Here is a 20506-nt window from a genome sequence, read left to right as displayed (position 1 = left end):
TGAATATTGTAGGGAATTGTAGCACAATGGTAAGTATTTGTGTAGTTAAACATATATAAACATAAAAAAGGTACAGTACAAATGCAGTATTACAGTCTTATGGAACCATCATTATATATGTGATCTGCCATTGATCAAAACATTGTTATGGGGCACATGGCTATTTCTTTGTATCCAACACCATTTGTAGTATGATGCTTCCAACATAATTGGAGTTCAGTATATATTTAATTCAGTAATATCTATTTTAATTTAGGTGATTTTTATGTAGAAGATATAAATTGAAGATATATGCAATGAAATAGGCCGATGTTGTATGTACTTTGTAATTGGGAACCCAGTGTAAATCAGTTTCCATTTGCAAATGAACTTTTATTAAAATTGTATTGCAAAATGAATGAAAATTAAAGGAGGAATTTATTTATTTATTTATTTATTATTTTAGAGACTGGGTCTTGGTCTGTCACCCAGATGGGGTGCAGTGGTGTGATCATAGCTCACGAGATCCTCCTACCTCAGCCCCCCGAGTAGCTGGGACTGCAGGTGTGTGCCACCATGCCTGACTAATTTTTAAATTTTTTGTAGAGACGAGATCTTGTTTTGTTGCCCAGGCTGGTCTCAATCTCCTGGACTCAAGTGATCTTCATGCCTTGGCCTCCCAAAGTTCTGGGATTACGGGCATGAGCCGCTGAGCCTGGCCAATTTGTAGCTTGTAAATGCACATGTTCTGAAAATTATGATTAAAATACAATCATAGATTAAAACATGTTAATGAAACTTATGATGAGATATTTCCTTCTAAATTTCTGGTTTCAGTGGCGGCATGATTTTGTGCATGGATGGATAAAAGTACCTGTGACTCATGAAACACAGGAAGAATGTCTTGGGATGGCAGTGTTAGATATGATGAGAATAGCCAAAGAAAATGATCAAACCCCACTGGCCATCTATAACTCTATCAGGTAATTTTCTTTTGCAAATCCTTACACATAGGTGTGAGTAGAGATTTTATATAATTCCTATATATTTTCTGTGTTTACCCATGCCTTTTGATTTTGTAATACTGGTTAAGTACCCCTTATCTAAAATGCTTGGAATCAGAAATGTTTCAGATTTTGGATATTTCCAGATTTTGGAATATTGGCATTGAACTTAACAGTTGAGCAACCCTAATCTAAAATGCTCTAATGAGCATTTCCTTTGAACATCATGTTGACATTCAAAAAGTTCTGGGTTTTGGAACATTTCAGATTTCAGCTATTTGCAAGAGGGATAGTCAACCTGTAATAAAAAATCATATGGGTAAGTTTTATATCTTGGGAGTAACACACACTTTGTAAGGTGAAATTATTGAAAGAGTTGTATTACAGGAAATATCATAGGTATTAAATATCTATTATTTGATTTCATTTATTCTGAGAAGGCTAGATAAGTTCAGAGGAATGGAAGAAACACCTGGAGGCATACTTTTTGATAGTAGATCCTCTAGCTGGCTATATAAATGACCTGAATAAGTATTTCCCAAATGGTGGTGTATTATTTTATTTGCATTAGAATCACATGGGGGTGTCTGTTAAAATCAAAGATTTCTGGGTCCTAATCCAAGAGATTTGGATTCAGTAAATCCGAGTTGAATCCCACAAATATGAATTTTTACAGGTGCTCTAGGGTATTCTTATACAAGTGATCCAAACTCTGCATTCTTCAAATTATTCTTCTGCATATTGAACTTGACAATCATGGCTAATAACAGTTTTCTGAAACTCTACAGGCTATAAAACTACTTTTTAAAAAGGTATATATAAGAATGGTTTGACTTTAAGTTTGAAGGCTAAATATGTGTTTTATATATTACATACTTTACCAGATTAAAAATTTGAGTATGTCATGAATGTGCTTAAAGCTTCCTTTTTTGAAATTGTTCTCCCAATAACTGGCTTTAGTAATTTCTTTGCCCTGTCATCAAAACAGTTACATACCCAATTTGCAGAGTATCAATTTCTGTATTTCTCTCTTTGGTTTTAAATATTCTTGTTTTACTTTCAGATGTCTGTTAGGCCTTAACGGTGTAAGCCGTAGGGTATAATTTTTGGAACTCAGGAATCTAAAAGATTCCAAAGCCCAAAGGAAAAAAAAAAACACATTCATTCACTCATTTGGTAGCTATTTATTGAATACTTGCTGTATGCCAGGTTATAGTAGAACATAGTTGCAGGAAGAGTATCTTAGATGTCGTTACATAGAAACCAAAGGAATTGAGGGGAACACAGCTGAAGAACAGAAGCTTTGATCCATTGAAGATGAATGTTACAAATATGAAGCCATCTCTAGACTTATGCTATCCTGGAATATTTCTGCTTTGGAAATCATGATGTCATCCAAAGTCTTGGCACAATCTTTCTATGTAGATTGTAGTTTCTTCTAGGTTGAGAATCATGTCATCTATTGCTCTTCTCCCTACATTATTTAGTCTAGTGTACTAAACCTGATGACTATTTAGTAACTGTATTTATCTGATTCTTTTAACTCATTCTCTTAGCCAGAATATAAACACGTGCAAAATGCTGCATCATTCTTTTTTACTGCTTTACTTTAAAAATAGTGTAGATATTAAACATTATGTAAGATTCTGTGATATTTAAGAGTTTATTGAGATAATTTACAAATCATAAATCTCACCCATTTAAAGTGTGCAATTTAATATTTTGTATTATATTCACAGGGTTGTATAAAGATTACCACAATCTAATTTTAGAACATTTTCATCCTTTCTGAAAGAAACCCCATGCCCATTAGCATTCAGTCATCATCCCACTTTCCTCTAGCTTCTGGAAATCACTTTTTGTTTGTGTGGATTTTCCTGTCTCAAACATTTCATATAAATAGAATCATGCAAAATGTGGTGTCGCATTTTTTTGTCTGACTTCTTTCACTTAGTGTGATGTTTCCAAGGTTCATTCATGTTGTAGAATGTATCAGTACTTCATTTCTTTTTATTGCTGAATCATATTTCATTATATAGATATACCACATTTTGCTTATTTGTTCTTCACTTTATGAAATGTGGGCTGCTTCCATGTTTTGGCTATTGTGACTAATGCAGCTATGAACAGTTGTATATGAGTAATTTTGTGGATGTATTTTTTCATTTTTTCTTGTGCATACATTTAGGAGTGGAATTCCTGGAACATATGGTAACTCTAACTTTTTGAGGAACTGCTTAACTTTTCAAAAGCAGCTGTGCCACATTACATTCACACTAGCAGTACATGAAGAGTTCCAACTTTTTCAGCACTTGTTTCTGTCTGTCTTTATTTTATCCATCCTAGTGGGTAGAAGAGCTGTCTCATTCTAGTTTTGATGTTAATTTCTCTAATGACTACTGGTGTTTGGCATCTTTTCATGTGCTTTTTGGCCATTTGTATGCCTTCTTTAGCGAAGTGTCTATTTGAATTCATTGCTCATTTTTTAATTGGGTTAGTTGTCTTTTAATTGTTGAGTTAAAAAAATTCTTTTTATATTCTGCATACCAGTCTCCACATATAATCATATTTATGATTTGCCACTATTTCCTCCCATTCTGTGTATTGTTGTTTTACTTTCCTGAAGGTATCATTTGTAGCACAAAAGTTTTAATTTTGAAGTAGTCTAATTTGCCCGATTTTTCTTTTGTGTCTTGTGCCATGTGGAAATGTGGTTTTAGCAACATGGATATCTTTCTTGGTTTTAGCAAGAGCAGGTTCTCTTGAAATAATGGAACAGAGCCAAATTGGAATGAGTTGAGGGATAAATGGAAGGCAAGAAAATGGAAATGGCTATGTACATTCTTTCAAAAAGGGGCCAGATAGGCTGTGGCTAGAGGGAAATGTGGGATTAAGAGGTTTTACATTTTAGATGGGAGGGATATTAATTTAGCACGTCCTTTGTATCTGTGGATTCCACATCTAATATGTCATAGAATGAGGTCCAGAAAGTTTTCCTGGATTCGATGATGCTTGAGCTGAGCCTCGTAGAATGAGTAACTAGATAGGAGATGGATGATTGGAAGAAAGATTAGCATATATTAAGGCATGGAAAATTATTTATTGGTACTTTAGAAATAAAATGTTCCTTAGAAGCAGAGAAATAAATTTCCTTCTTTAGAATATTGCACATAGAGATGAATGTACAGAAAAGTCAGAACATTTCTAAATGGAATTGTTTTAATCACAAAGGAATTATTAGGAGTTGAAGCTGGCCTAACAAAATAATATACAGAAGTATGTTTGCATAATGAAAATAGCTTCCAACAGAATGTAACAATTTCCAAAATTCAGGTAAATTTTGGAGCACAGCATCATAGGAAAGATTTGTAGCACAGTTCAATATGTGCCAAAATATTATCTTATAAACCATTAACTCTGGTAAATGAAATAAAGAACAGGAATTTTTAGAGACTTATTAACTAGACTGAGGATTCATTTCATTAAGGGAAGAAGATTAACATCATCTTTTGTAAACATTGATGATAACTTCAGTGTGTGGATATATTTATATCATCAAACAAAATCTTAAAGTTTTATACTGTATGGATGGGGGTTATGTCAACTTCCTCCACTTGGCCACTGTGTTGTAATGCCTACTTAATCACGGAAAAGGTGGTAACTTCTTTTCAATTTTAGATTTATCTTCCAATTTTGTTTTGTTTTCTGTATGTGCTTTTTTATCTGCAGCTACAAGACATTCTTACCAAAATGTATTCGAGCAAAGATCCAAGACTATCATATTTTGACAAGGAAGCGAATAAGGTACAGATTTCGCAGATTTATTCAGCAGTTCAGCCAATGCAAAGCCACTGCCAGAAACTTGAAACTTAAGTATCTTATAAATCTGGAAACCCTGCAGTCTGCCTTCTACACAGAGAAATTTGAAGTAAAAGAACCTGGAAGTGGTCCTTCAGGTGAGGAGATTTTTGCAACCATTATAATAACTGGAAACGGTGGAATTCAGTGGTCAAGAGGGAAACATAAAGAAAGTGAGACACTGACAGAACAGGTAATCCTTAATGATATGTTCTTGTTCTTTGTTATTTTAAGTAGAATGGAAATAAAAACAAAGTAATTTTAATCATTTGCAACATGGTCTTGCACTTCTCCCATTTGATAGAAGTCGAAGTTTTTAATAGTGTGAAGCTATCAAGATCATATAATTCTTTGCCTGCTATTCTTAAATGGTTTTTCATTTAATTTTTTATGACAAAATAATTAGCAATGACTATATTATAGTTTCAGAAAGGTATCAAATTCTAATAGTGATTTTAAAGGAGTTTTGCCTTTCTTTCACTATTAATTGATTTTATGATAATATATACCTGCTAAATAATTTATTTTTTTAGGTTTGCATTGCAAGTTTTAAATTTATTAGTATCCGTGTTGTTCATAGATTGTTACTAGAGATTTAGAGGGATGGTTTTTTAATTTTTCATCTTTGGTAGTCCTATTTCCAGTTTTCTGGCAGTGGTTTCTACTAATGTTAATTGAATCGAAGAGTGCCATAGCACATTTTAGATTCCTGGCATCATTTAATGCTCTCATTTTTAAGTCAAACAAGATACAGCATAGTCTTAGGGTTAGATTGATAGAGGAAATCATATTTAATAACTTATCTGTTGTTATCAATACCTTTTTTATTTTAAAGAATTTGGAATGAATGTTGTCTTCTTCATAAGTCTTGTTTTAAAATGGCTCCGTAAATTCTATGTTTTTAATTTTACATGCTTTTAAATTATAGGATTTACAGTTATATTGCGATTTTCCTAATATTATTGATGTCAGTATTAAGCAAGCAAACCAAGAGGGTTCAGATGAAAGCCGAGTTGTAACTATCCATAAGCAAGATGGTAAAAATCTGGTAAGTTTGCTTTATGATTGAATAATGGTTTCATTTTATAATTCTCAGAAATATGTATTTTAGAATCTTAGTACCAAAATTATTTTCTGGTAGGAATTTTGATTGTAGTTTAAAATATAACTCTAAACATAAACATCAGTTCAGTAAACTTTTTGATAACATCTAGCTTTTTGTATTACTATCAACACCATCTTCCTACAGAGTTTCTTGTACAGTACCGTACTTTTTTTACTCATTTTTAAGATTAGCAAAGCACCAGTTACTTTCTCCCCATCTCTACTCTAGATTATACTAGTTCTCTGATGTAACGCTCACCCCTAAAATATTTTATCAACAGGGATGTATATGTGCCAGTTATACTGCCTAATTAAAGGAGAAAAATAAAACAATGATGTCTGGAACTTATATAACAAAATGTAAATCAATCCCAGGTTAGCCCCACCCAAGCTATAAGACATAGTTGATTCTAAAAGATTAACCCTTTCTCTTTTTTTAAATGGCTTCAGAAATCGAATTTATTTTAATATAAATGGAAGAAATGAATTATTTTATACTTTGCTCTTAAGTTTCTCATTTATCTGCTCTGTCTTCTTTTTAACTCAGATGCTTCTTGACCCTTTCTGGCTTAAACTAGTCCTATTAATGTTATTTGTCCATTTATCTTAAGTATTTATATGGCTTACCTGTCTGGCTGTTCCAGGGTTATATTACCAAAATTATAACTAATTTGCAACTCACTTAATTCAGCATAGTTTTCTGTTCTTAGATAAAAATATGATAGTACACCACTGCATAGTAGACTGTGAGCCTTTTGAAGGTAAGGATCATATTTTTATGTGTGTTTGTACCCCTACACCTTGCACAGTGTACTCAGGGCCTAGTTTAGAAAAAGCTTGATAAATATTTTATGGATGCATGAAAGGATGATTAATTATCAACCTCAGTGTGGATCTATAATAAATGTTTCTGGGAGAGCTTATTGATCTTAATGTGAACAAACTGTAGTAACCTAAAGAACTTCTCTGTGGGACTGTATTTGGACTCGGCTTAATTTTAAGTCTGCAATACAGAGAAGTTAAGTAACTTTCCAAGGGCACAGTGTTGGTTAAGTGGTAGGGCTATTTAAACTCAAATGCATGATTTGAAAACCTAAGCTCTTAAGTGTGACACTTCTTTGCTGAGTATCTGTAAAGCTCCTTAAAAATATTACACTGACTTTTTTTGGAATTGTGTAACAAATTGGGAAGAGCTGACATTTCTGTCTCACATTAAATTTTCTTTTTTAGGGATACATTGTATTTCTCCTTATACCCAAGTATTGTTTTATGTTTTTCAGTAATTCTTGATCATTTTATTCATATTGACACATCATGTTTCTTTTATTTCATTCATTATATATTATGCTTTTCTGTTGTTTATTAAGATTAATACTTTTTCTCTGTGTATTTTCCTACCAAATTATATATGGATATAGGAAAATAATTTTTGCTTATTATTGCATTTTCCCAGTGTATTAGGTGTTAGTAACATTTTGTTTTTACTATCGTTTTCCTCTTCATTCTAGCATTTATTTCTTTTTATAATTTTGGTAAAATATACATAATATAAAATTTAGCATCTTAACTATTTTTAAGTGTACAGTTTAGTAGTGTTAAGTATATTCACATTGTTGTGCATCCAGTTTCCAGAACTGTTTTATCTTGCAAAATTGAAAGTCTATACTCATTAAATAAAACTCACCATTTCCCCTCTTCCCAGTCCTCACAACCACCATTCTACTTTCTTTTTTTTTTTTTGAGGTGGAGTCTCACCCTGTCATCCAGGCTGGAACGCAATGGCGCGATCTTGGCTCACTGCAACCTGCGCCTCCGGGATTCAGACAATTCTCCTGCATCAGCCTCCCGGGTAGCTGGGATTACAGGTGCATGCCACCATGCCTGGCTAATTTTTGAAATCTTTAGTAGAGATGGGGTTTCACCATGTTGGCCAGGCTGGTCTTGAACTCCTGACCTCGTGATCTGCCCACCTCAGCCTCCCAAAGTGCTGGAATTACTGGCGTGAGCCACTGTGCCCTGGCCCTCTACTTTCTTATTCTATGTATTTGACGACTCTAGATACCTCATAAAAGCAGGATCAAACAATACTGTTTTTTTGTGACAGGCTTATTTCACTTAGTATAATATACTCAAGGTTCATTTGTATTACAGCATGTATCAGAATTTCCTTCATTTTTAATATATACATGTATTCTGTGTCATGTATATGCCACATTTGTTTATTCATTCATCCATCAGTGAATATTCAGGTCGCTTTTTTACTTTCTGACAATTGTGAGTAATGCCACTGTGAACATGGGTATACAAATAACTCTTCAAGACTTTGCTTTCAATTCCTTTGGATATATACCTTCTACTAGTCCGTTCTCATACTGCTATGAAGATACTACCTGAGACTGGATAATTTATTTAAAAAGAGGATTTAATTGACTCAGTTCTGCATAGCTGGCCCAGGAAACTTAAAATCATAGCAGAAGGTGAAGGGGAAGGAAGGCATGTCTTACGTGGCAGCAGAAGAGAGAGAGTGCGCAGGGAAAGTGCCACTTTTAAATCAGCAGATCTCATGAGAACTCCTTCACTATCATGAGAACAGCATGGGGGAAACCATCCCCATGATTCAATCACCTCCCACCATGTCCCTCCCTTGACGCATGGGCAATTCGAGATGAGAGTTGGGTGGGGATGCAGAACCAAACCATGTCATACCTAGAAGTAGAATTGCTGGATCATATGGTAATTCTACTTGTAATTTTTAGGGAACCATCATGCTGTTTTCCACAGCAGCTGCACCATTTTACATTCGTACCAGGAGTACATTCTCCACATGCTCATCAAAACTTGTTATCTTCTGTTTTGTGATAGTAGCCGTCCGATGGGTGTGAAGTAGTATCTCATTGCAATTTTGATTCACATTTCTCTAATGATTAGTGTTACTGAGCATCTTTTCATATATGTATTGCCATTTGTATATCTTCTTTGAAGAAATATATATTCAAGTCCTTTGCTCATTTTTTAATCCGGTTTTTTGGCTGAATTATAGAAATTATTTGTGTATTCTGGATATTAATCCCTTTTCAAATATATGATTTGCAAATATTTTCTCCCATTCCATAGATTGCTTTTCACTATGTTGCTTGTGTCCTTTGATGCACAGTAGTTTTGTAGTTTTAGCTAGTTCAACTTTTGTTGCCTATTTTCTTTTTTTTGTTGAGCTATAACATGAACAGAGTAAAGCACACTAATCTTACGTGTACAGCTCAATGAATTTTTACATATTTGTACATCTTTGTAGCCACACCCACCTCAAAAAACAGAATACTTCTCTTACTTCCAGAAGGTTTCCACATGCATCTTCCCACTTATTCACCTCCACCCCTAACTTAAGGTACCTATCATCTACCATCACTTAGTTTTATCTATTAATAAAGGGTGTATAAATGGAATGATACTGTATGTTTTCTTTTAAAATCTAGATTCTTTTACTTAGTATAATGTTTGAAGATTCATTTATGTTGTTACATGTGTCAGTTCACTCCTTTTTATTGCTGGGTAGTATAAATTTTAAATTTATTCTGTTGATGGACATTTGGGTTGCTTTCAGTTTGGGGCTTTTAGGGATAAATTTACTATGAACATTCTTATACATATTTTTTGGTGGACTCGTGCACTCATTTTTTTGTGTATATATACCTAGAGATAGGATTATTGAGTCATAGTGATAGCTTTAGTATACTGCCAAACAATTTTTTGTACTTCTGTCAGTTCACTCTTCCTTCAGTAATGCGTGATAATTGCAGTTGTCTCATATCCCCATTAACTCTTAATTTTGTCAGTCTAAAAAATCTTAGTGTGTTTGGTAGATGTGTACTGGTAGCTCATTGTAGTTTTTATTTTCATTGCCCTGGTGAGTAATGATGTTGAGTACTTTTTCACTTACTTATTGTTCATCTGAATATCCTTCTTACAAAGTGCCTGTGACAGTCTTTTGCACATTTTTCATTGGCTTGTCCCTTTCTGTTCAATTTGTAGAGTCTCTATAGATTCTAAGTCTTTTGTAGGATGTTTGCAAAATGTATATAGGCATATGTCAGATATTGCTAGTTCAGTTCCAGACCATTGCAATAAAGCAAATATTGCAATGAAGTGAGTTGCATAAATTTTTTGGTTTCTCAGTCATATAAAAGTTATGTTTATACTATAATCAAGTCTACTAAGTGTGCAACAGCATTATGTCTTAAAAATTAATTTAAAACACTTGATTGCTAAAAAGTCCTAACGATAATCTGAGCCTCCAGAGAGTTATAATCTTTCTGCTTGTGAGGGTATTACTTTGATGTTGATGGCGCTGACCGATCAGGGTGGTGGTTGCTTAAGGTTGGGTTGGCTGAAGAAATTTCTTAAGATAACGACAACATTTACTGCATCAATAGACTCTCCATTTCGTTAAAGATGTCTCTGTTGCATGTGACATTGTTTGGTAACATTTCACCCACCGTAGAATTTCTTTCAAAATGAGTCAGTCCTCTCAAACCCTGCCACTGCTTTATCTGCTAAACTTTATTCTAAATCCTTTGCTGTCTTTTCAACAACATTCACAGCATCTTCACCAGGACTAGATTCCATCTCAAGAAACCATTTTTTTAATGCTCATGCATAAGAAGCAACTTATCTGTCCAAATTTTATCATAAGATTGTAGCAATTCAGTCACATCTTCAGCTCTACTTCTAATTCTAGTTCTCTTGCTATTTCTACCACATCCTAGTGACTTCCTCCATTGAAGTCTTGAACCCCTCAAAGTCATCCATGAGGGTTGGAATCAACTTCTTCCAAATTCCTGATAATGTTAACACTTTGACCTTCTTCCATGAATCACTAGTATTCTTCCTGGCATCAAGAATGGTGAATCCTTTCTATAAGTTTTTCTAGTTACCCAGCTCCATCAGAGGAATCACTATATATGGCAGCTTAGCCTTACAAAATGTATTTCTTAGATAATAAGACTTGAAAGTTGAAATTACTCCTTGATCCATGGGCTGCAGAACGGATGTTGTGTCACCAGGCATGAAAATAACATGAATATCCTTGTACGTCTCCATCAGATCTGTTGGGTGACCAGGTGCATTGTCAATGAGCAGTAATACTTTGAAAGCAATCTTTTTTTCTGAGCAGATCTTAACAATGGGCTTAAAATATTCAGTAAAGCATGCTATAAACAACAGATGTGCTGTCATCCAAGCCTTGTTGTTCCATTTATAGAGCATAGGCAGAGTAGACTTAGCATAATTCGCAGAGCCCTGGGATTTTTGGAATGGTAAATAAGCACTGGTTTGAATTTCAAGTCACCAATGGCATTAGCCCTTAGCAAGAGGGTCAGCCTGTCCTTTGAAGCTTTGAAGGTAAGCACTGACTTCTCCTCTCTAGCAGTGGAAGTCCTAGATGGCATATTCTTCCAACAGAAGGCTGTTTTGTTTACATTTGAAAATCTGTTAGTGTCATCATCTTCATCAATGGTCCTTGCTAGATCTTCTGGATAACTTTCTATAGCTTCCACGTCAGCATTTTGTGCTTCACTTTGCACACTAATGCTGTGGACATGGCTTCGTTTCTTAAACCTCATGAACCAACCTCTGGTAGCTTCCAACATTTCTTCTGCAGCTTCCTCACCTCTCACAACCTTCACAGAATTGAAGAGAATTAGGGTTTTGCTGTAGATTAGGCTTTGGCTTAAGGGAATGTTGTGGCTGGTTTGATCTTCTATCTAGAACTTTTCTCTGTATCAATAAGGCTGTTCACTTTCTTATAATTTATGTGCTCACAGTAGTAGCACTTACAGTTTCCTTCAAAGACTTTTCCTTTGGATTCATAACTTGCCTTTTTGGTGCAAGAGGCCTAGCTTTCAGCCTGTCTTGGCTTTCAGCATGCTTTCCTCACTAAGCTTAATCATTTCTAGCTTTTGGTTTAAAGTGAGAAATGGGTGAATCTTCCTTTCACTTGAATACTTAGAGGTCACTGTAGGATTATTAATTGGCCTAATTTCATTATTGTTGTGTCTGAGGGAATAGGGAGGCCTGAGGAGAGGGAAAAAGAAAGGGAAATAGCTATTCGATGGAGCAATCAGAACATACAGAAATTTATCACTTAAGTTCACCATCTTATATAGGCCCAGTGTGTGGTGCCCCAAAACAATTACAGTTGACCCTTGGACATCACAGGTTTGAACTGTGTGGGTCCACTTATATGCAATTTTTTCAGCCAAACATTGATGGAAAATATAGTATTCACAGGATGCGAAACTTGCATATATGTAGGGCTGACATTTTGCATATATGAGTTCTGCAGGGCTGATTTCAGGACTTGAATATGTTCAGATTTTGGTATATGCAGGGGTCCTGTAACTAATCTCCCTTGTATTCTGAGGGACAACTGTACAATAGCTACATCAGAGGTCACTGATCACAAATAACCGTAACAGGTATAATAATAGCAACGTTTAAATTTTATGAAAATTACCAAAACGTGACACATAGATAGGAAGTAAGCATATGCTGTTGGAAAAATTGCACTGATAGACTTGTACTTGCTCCACATAAGTTTGTCAGAAACCTTCAATTTGTTTAAAAAAAAAAAAAAGTCATATCTGCAAGGAGCAATAAAGGGAAGTGTAGTAAACAAAATGTGCCTGTATATCAATAAGAGGGATACTAGTTAGTGAACTGCTAGTTCAAAGGGTATGACTATTTACAACTTTGAAAGATTATTAAAATACTTCTCAAAAGGTGTTTCCAATGTATCTGTACACCTCTTTTCTTGTACCCTTTGCCAACATTGGATGTTACCAATCTTTTAATTTTTCCGCCAAATCAATGGGTAAATAATGCTCTTCTGTTATATTTCATTTCCTTAATTAGAACCTGAGACTGAGCAATACTTCATGTATTTATAGGTCAACTTTAATATTTATTCTTCTGTGGATTGCCTTTTCACATCCTTTGACTAGTTTTCTTGTTTTATTTTTAATTGTTTTATAGGTTTTATTCCCACAAGGTATGTTAGGTATATTCCTTTGTTGTACATGTTTGTAATCTCCAAGTCTTTTAATTTTGTTTAGGATATCTTTTATAATACCTGTTTTGTTTTTTTTTTTTTTTGGCTATTTGTGTTAGCTAAATTCTTTTTTTTTTTTTTTTTTGAGATGGAGTCTCGCTCTGTCACCCAGGCTGGAGTGCAGTGGTGCGATCTCGGCTCACTGCAAGCTCCACCTCCTGGGTTCATGCCATTCTCCTGCCTCAGCCTCCCGAGTAGCTGAGACTACAGGTGCCCACCACCATGCCCAGCTAATTTTTTGTATTTTTAGTAGAGACGAGGTTTCACCATGTTAGCCAGGATGGTCTCGATCTCCTGACCTCGTGATCCACCCGCCTCGGCCCTCAAAGTGCTGGGATTATAGGCGTGAGGCACCACGCCTGGCCGCTAAATACCTTTTATCATTGAAACATGTCACACGCTTTTCTCTTTATTATAATTTTTGATTTAGGACTCTTCTGTATTCTCTTATGATTATGTAAATATTGTTCATTGCTGGGCCAAGAAATATGCTGTAATCATATTTTCATTCTTATATAACTTTTTCCGGAGTTAATTATGCTTTATGATTTTTCCTTTGTATCTAGCTTTATTTTCATTTTCTACAAGAACTCTGTAAAAAAAAAAAAAGTAGGTGGATTCTCAGGCCGGGCCGCGGTGGCTCAAGCCTGTAATCCCAGCACTTTGGGCGAGCCGAGGCGGGTGGATCACGAGGTCAGGGAGATCGAGACCCATTCCTGGCTAACACGGTGGAAACCCGGTCTCTACTAAAAATACAAAAACTAGCCGGGCGCGGTGGCGGGCGGCTGTAGTCCCAGCTACTCGGAGGCTGAAGGCGGGAGAATGGCGGGAACCCGGGAGGCGGAGCTTGCAGTGAGCGAGATCGCCGCCACTGCACTCCAGCCTGGGCGACACAGCCAGACTCGTCTCAAAAAAAAAAAAAAAAAAAAAAAAAAAAAAAAGTAGTGGACTTCTCAATACAAAATTTCACATAATCAAACCTGTCACATATGATAGCGTTTTTACTTCTTTTCTGGAGAAGTACCTCTTCGATCACAGTACCTTTATAGTGTGGACTGGAAGCTCTCTAGGTACAGCTATTATTTTGTACAGCTGTAATTTTTGGTCATTCCTTTCTCATCCTGGTAACTGTGTTTTCATCTCTCTTATATTGGATCTGATTTTCTGAATCTCATGTTTGCCCTGTTTTTCTAGGTACAGCTTCTGGTATCTGTTGGTATTTTTAATGTGATTGAGACAAATTAGAAAATTAATTTAGAGAGGAATTTTACATTTTATCATATTGGATTTTCCTACCAAGAACATGGTTAATCTTCTGTATATTTAAATAAAAGTTGCATAAGAGTGTTTTGAAGTTTTGTTAATTATTGATATTGCATCCTTTTGTTACAAATGGGGCTTTTTTCTTTATATAACTGACTTTTGTATGTAAAATATAAATGGTTTCATATATGTACATATATTTTACCATTTAAGTAACATGCTGCATTTTAGGCTGATTATATGTTCACATATGTATTAAGAGACAATCAGGCCGGGCATGGTGACTCACGCCTGTAATCCCAGCACTTTGGGAGGCCAAGGTGGGTGGATCATGAGGTCAGGAGTTTGAGACTAGCCTGGACAACATGTTGGAACCCCATCTCTGCTAAAAATACAAAAATTAGCCGGGTGTCTTGGCATGTGCCTGTAATCCCAGCCTATTGGGGGGCTGAGACAGGAGAATTGCTTGAACCCTGGAGGCAGAAGTTGCAGTGAGCCGAGATCACGCCATTGCACTCCAGCCTGGGCGACAGAGCAAGACTCTGACGGGGAGGCGGGGGGCGGGGGGCCAAAAAAAATCATAGCATAGCTACATTTCCTAACATTTTAGTTTGTAGCATGAATACTTTAACTTTAGTAGTATATAACTGGTATGTAGTCCGTGGCTCATGCCTGTAATCCCAACACTTTGGGAGACCGAGGTGGGTGGATCACTTGAGGTCAGGAGTTGGAGACCAGCCTGGCCAACATGGCGAGAACCTGTCTTTACTAGAAATACAAAAATTAGCTGGGTTTGGTGGCACACGCCTGTAATCCGAGCTACTCATGAGTGTGAGGTGGGAGGATCACTTGAGCCTGGGAGGTGGAGGTTGCAGTAAGCCAAGATTGTGCCAGTGCACTTCAGCCTGGGCGATGGAGCAAGACTCTCAAAAATACCGCATGTTCTCACTTATCGGTGGGAATTGAACAATGAGATCACTTGGACACAGGAAGGGGATCATCACACACCGGGTCCTATTGTGTGTGGTGGGGGAGGGATAGCATTAGGAGATATACCTAATGTAAATGACTAGTTAATGGGTGCAGCACACCAACATGGCACATGTATACATATGTAACAAACCTGCACGCTGTGCACATGTACCCTAGAACTTAAAGTATAATAAAAAAAAAAGAAAAAAAGAAAAAAAAAGAAATGCTCGTGAGTTCTAATGTCAACTTTTATATTGTATTAAATAGATTTCTAGCTGAGATAACTGGTATATTAGTCTAAGAAGGACATTGGAAAATAAAGTAAAATGATGGATATAGAGTGAACTATAACTGGGAAGGTATGATAATCTGTATTTAGGAGGATCTTAAATATCAGACATAAGAATTTGTAATTCATATTGAGTACTGAACCATAAAAGACATGAGCAATTTAGAAGAAAATGTATTTAGGTGAATTACTCTAAAAAGGTGGAATGAAAAAATTTTTCAATATTTAACATGGAGTTGACTTTCTAAAAGGTGCTGTTTCTTTTTCTTTTCTCTGCTTAGGAAATTGAACTTAGCTCATTAAGGGAAGCTTTGTCTTTCGTGTCATTAATTGATGGGTATTATAGATTAACTGCAGATGCACATCATTACCTCTGTAAAGAAGTAGCACCTCCAACAGTGCTTGAAAATATACAAAGCAACTGTCATGGCCCAATTTCGTGAGTAATACAGACTTAAAAGTAAATTTTTAGAAAAGTAAATGATACATTTACAGAGAAGATTTAACAGAGTGATACGTTATGTTTAGAAAAAAATACATTAATTTGACAAGTTTTTTTTAAACAAAAGGCTATTTGCAATCAGATTACATAATAATTAGAATTATTTAGTATATAATTTACCATCTGTATCCCAATCTATAATATTTATAACTTGTACAAATTTAACATTTGTTAATCACGCCTATGTGTGATTTGCTCCTGAATGTTAGTAAAAAAGACCTCCAGTTTATGTTTTATTAATTTTAAAATACTGTAAGGAAGCCACAGTGCAAAATTTGAAAATGCTTTATTTTTGGATAGTCCATCTCCTTCTACTGAAAGGTTCAAACACAAGATGTATATGATGTCTACATTTCTAGACTAGTGCTATGTAGAACTTTCTACAGTGATGAAAATATTCTGTATCTGTGCTGTGTAACACAGTAGCCACTAGCTACATGTGGCTGTTTAGCATTTGAGATGTGGCTAGTGCAACTCAGGAACTGAATTTTAATTTCTTTACATTTAAATAGCTACATGTGGCTAGTAACTATCATATTGGCTCACATGGTTGTAGATCCTTACTTTAATACTGGGTAAAGCCAACTATCATGCATAACATGCATAACATCTATTTAGCTTAAGTCCTAATGATCTCTTAGGTGGGATGTGGTTTATGTTGACAACAGATTTGAATAACTTGAGCAAAGGGAAAATCTGGGATCATGAGCACACTATGTTCTTTGCATTTAACCTACTCCTAAGTATTTGAGAAAATACATCTTGGGTAATATAAAGACTTGATTTAGTCTATGCTTAATATTTATTTAGTAATGAATATGGTTGCTATGAAAAAGTTGTACTACTTGAACTTTGTAATTTACATGTTTAATATTTTTAAAACGCCTTGCCTTTATTCATGTATCCATAAATTCATTCAAACATTGTTTTATTTATATTTACTGAGTAACTACTATGTGCAAGCATTGGTTTGTATATTAGAAATACGGTGATAAGTGAAACAGAATGATTCTTGCTTTTGTATAGATTTTGCTTTTCTTTCAAGGTGTGCAGCTTCAGAAAACATAGAAAATTTTAAAAATCAGTAGTCTTTGTCAGTTGCCGTGGTTCTTCTCTTAGACTTTGTTATCATACTAAATAATAAAATCATGCATTCAGATTTCTATGTCAGTAACTGCTATTGTAGAATAGATATAAATATTTCTGACATATTATCTTTATGGTTAAATGAAGTTTTCAGAGAATATGGTTTTAAAAATATTAACTTTGTAATCAGCAGGCAGAAAAATCAAATGAACAAATTGTTCTTTGTGATTTTGTCTTATAATACCTTTTATTGGTTTTTAAAGCTATATAATTGTCCCTTGAAGTGGTTTGAACTTACTGCAAAATAGCTTGGTACTTTGATTTTTTCCTTTGAAGGATTATTGCTAAACATATAAGGTAGAGGAGACAGTTCTGACAGTTTTAGATTTGACTTTTGATTTTTTTAGATGACACTTGGTCATAATGTTATGGTGCTTGCTATATTATCATTCAAATTGCTTCTTCTTTACCTTTAGGATGGATTTTGCCATTAGTAAACTGAAGAAAGCAGGTAATCAGACTGGACTGTATGTACTTCGATGCAGTCCTAAGGACTTTAATAAATATTTTCTGACTTTTGCTGTCGAGGTTAGTATGTCACACTTATTAATAGTAACACTTTAGTTCATTTAATTTCCTCTGCATATTATTTACCATATTTCCTTTTTAATACTCAGAATTATAGCTATATATAGGATATAACTAGTATAATGGTTAATTTCCTCAGAGATTCTGTACAAATAAATAAGATATAATTCCCAGGGTTTATATAAAAATATAAAATAATTTATGTCTATCTTTTTATTTTGCATTTATTTTATTTTCTGATGTTTTAGTGTTACCAGTGTGTCAAAAGGTATTTCATCAAGTGTCTTGATGTTTCTTTTTTTGGCAAAACTGGAAATCTTTGCCATATGATGTAAAACAAAATAAATTGGAAGCAAATTTTCTGTTTATTAGTGGTTACAGAATTAGAGGAAACAGAATTAGAGAAAAATAGGGCAATAACAAAGAAACAGACATATTAAAGCACTTTTAACTAGTGATTTTCTAATATTAAGAATAGTGGTCTACAATGCATGTTTTAAAGGTAAAACCCCACTGTTAATACAGATCATCTTGGATCTCATCTGTGATTATTTACTATCACTTATGAGGCAATTTCATAGTATAAATCCTAAGAACCTTTATAGAAGCTTCCAAATTTATCTTGATTTTTAAAAATAGAGAAAATAAGAATTTTGTTATTCAATTATTTTAATTTTTATAAAATGCAACTTATATTTGGCATATGTAGAGGGTAGATTACAGAAAGTAAGTTACACCATCACTTCACCTTTGTGTAAAACTGGTAATCTATCCTAATTTCAAAGTATCCTTTTACTATAACAGATAATAGTACATTATATTCAAGTATCAATTCAAAAACTATATATATATTTTATGTTCACTGTATGTGCCAATCCTAATATGAGAGCTATATATTAGAGAGTTTATGCTACAGCCCTACCTTCAAGAAACTTATCTACTGGACAAACAAAAATTTTCAAGTATACAAAAAATTCTAAATCGAACATGTAATTATCTAGCATAGGCAAATATAGACAGTAACAGACAGGTTTACAATTATTAAGATTGGCTGGGTGTAGTGGCTCACACCTGTAATCCCAGCACTTTGGGAGGCCAAGGCAGGTGGATCATGAGGTCAAGAGATCGAGACCATCCTGACCAACGTGGTGAAGTGGTGAAACCCTGTCTCTACTAAAATTACAAAAATTAGCTGGGCATGGTGGTGCACACCTGTAGTCCCAGCTACTCGGGAGGCTGAGGCAGGAGAATTGTTTGAACCTGGGAGGCAGAGGTTGCAGTGAGCCAAGATTATGCCACTGCATTCCAGCCTGGCAACAGAGCGAGACATTGTCTCAGAAAAAAAAAACAAAAACAAGAAAGGTCATTTGGCATAGGAAGAACTTGATTGACCTTGAGGTATTGGTAGACTTTATATAAATGTTTCTGAGTAGAATGAATATGTTTATAAAATGTACCTTAAAAAAATAGATGAACAAGTTCATAATATAGTGCATAAGACAAATATTTAAAAACTGCAAAATATTAAAAATGTCATATTAAAGATAATTATACAAATACAATGGTGGTGCAGTGGAATGGCTGAATGTTCACCTTTGCTTCTGCAATGAGGTGAGCAAGAGAGGGGACCTCTTAGAAAAAGTGGTACTTGAACTGAGTTTTGATGAATGAAGAAAGAAAGGTTCACTGCTCAGAAGAAGTGGGTATACATTCTTAGGTAGAGAGATAGCATGAAGAGTTATCAAGGCATGAAGCAGCATGGCATTTGCTTGAAATGATTTAAGTCATTTAATATGGCTGGAACATAGGTTGTATGTTGGCAGTGGCAGGAGCTGAGATTGGAGATGGAGGCAGAAACCAGATCATGGAAGGCTCTATATGCTACATTTGTTTTAAGCTTTATCTTACAAATGACGGAAAGCTATTAAGGATGGTATTACTACTGCTATTAATTATCATTGCCTTCTTACATACTTTTTCATAAAATCAACTTTTAAACCACTTTTATAGGCTGAGAAATTGTAAATTGCCCTTTTGAGGAACTAAGTACTTCTATTACTATACTGGCACTACATCAGATTCTTGGTTCAGATGTTTATTCTGTTGCTTGTTCTTGTGATATCATTTTGTCAGAATAATCACTATGATGTCCATTGTGAGTATCCCTCCCTTTCTTTATAATTAAACTTATACAGCGAGAAAATGTCATTGAATATAAACACTGTTTGATTACAAAAAATGAGAATGAAGAGTACAACCTCAGTGGGACAAAGAAGAACTTCAACAGTCTTAAAGATCTTTTGAATTGTTACCAGATGGAAACCGTTCGCTCAGACAATATAATTTTCCAGTTTACTAAGTGCTGTCCCCCAAAGCCAAAAGGTAAGATAATTTTCTAGTTATTTTTAAATTACTGGTCATGGATTGTGTATGTGGTGTGAAGTATCTTTAGTACATTGATTTCAAGGGATATATGAAAGAAGCAGCTCTAAAAGTTAATTTTATCTTATTCTGTCGTACAAACATCATCAAATAAGATTGTTTACTTTGGTTTTGGTGGTCTCGAAGCGACTTGAAGTTCAATTATTCTAAAATGAGATTTTAAACATAATAATTTTGTGGTATGATGTCATTTATTGAACTGGTAAGATCTCACTACTAAATTCTCATGTTGTTCTAAGTAAAAATTTTCATATACTTTGAGGATTTTAATTGCTGTATTTTAAAATAAAGATAGTAAAGTTGGAAATTCCTTG

The 20506-nt window shown here is 34.7% G+C and overlaps 1 protein-coding gene across 1 annotated transcript in view; it reads left to right on the top strand.

The window, feature by feature from the left end:
- The window catches only part of LOC108523026 (tyrosine-protein kinase JAK2-like), a gene marked incomplete at its 3' end in the record, with an annotated part of 78772 nt that overhangs the window by 6827 nt on the left and 51439 nt on the right, over positions 1-20506 (top strand). The window contains 6 exon segments of the mRNA XM_017863480.1: positions 817-962; positions 4713-5034; positions 5770-5889; positions 15856-16013; positions 17639-17750; positions 19946-20132. Coding sequence (XP_017718969.1) covers positions 817-962; positions 4713-5034; positions 5770-5889; positions 15856-16013; positions 17639-17750; positions 19946-20132 — 1045 coding nt within the window.

Source organism: Rhinopithecus bieti, unplaced genomic scaffold, assembly GCF_001698545.2.
Source record: "Rhinopithecus bieti isolate Rb0 unplaced genomic scaffold, ASM169854v2 scaffold_72297, whole genome shotgun sequence".
NCBI lineage: Eukaryota > Metazoa > Chordata > Mammalia > Primates > Cercopithecidae > Rhinopithecus > Rhinopithecus bieti.
This window is presented reverse-complemented; position numbering and strand designations above follow the sequence as displayed.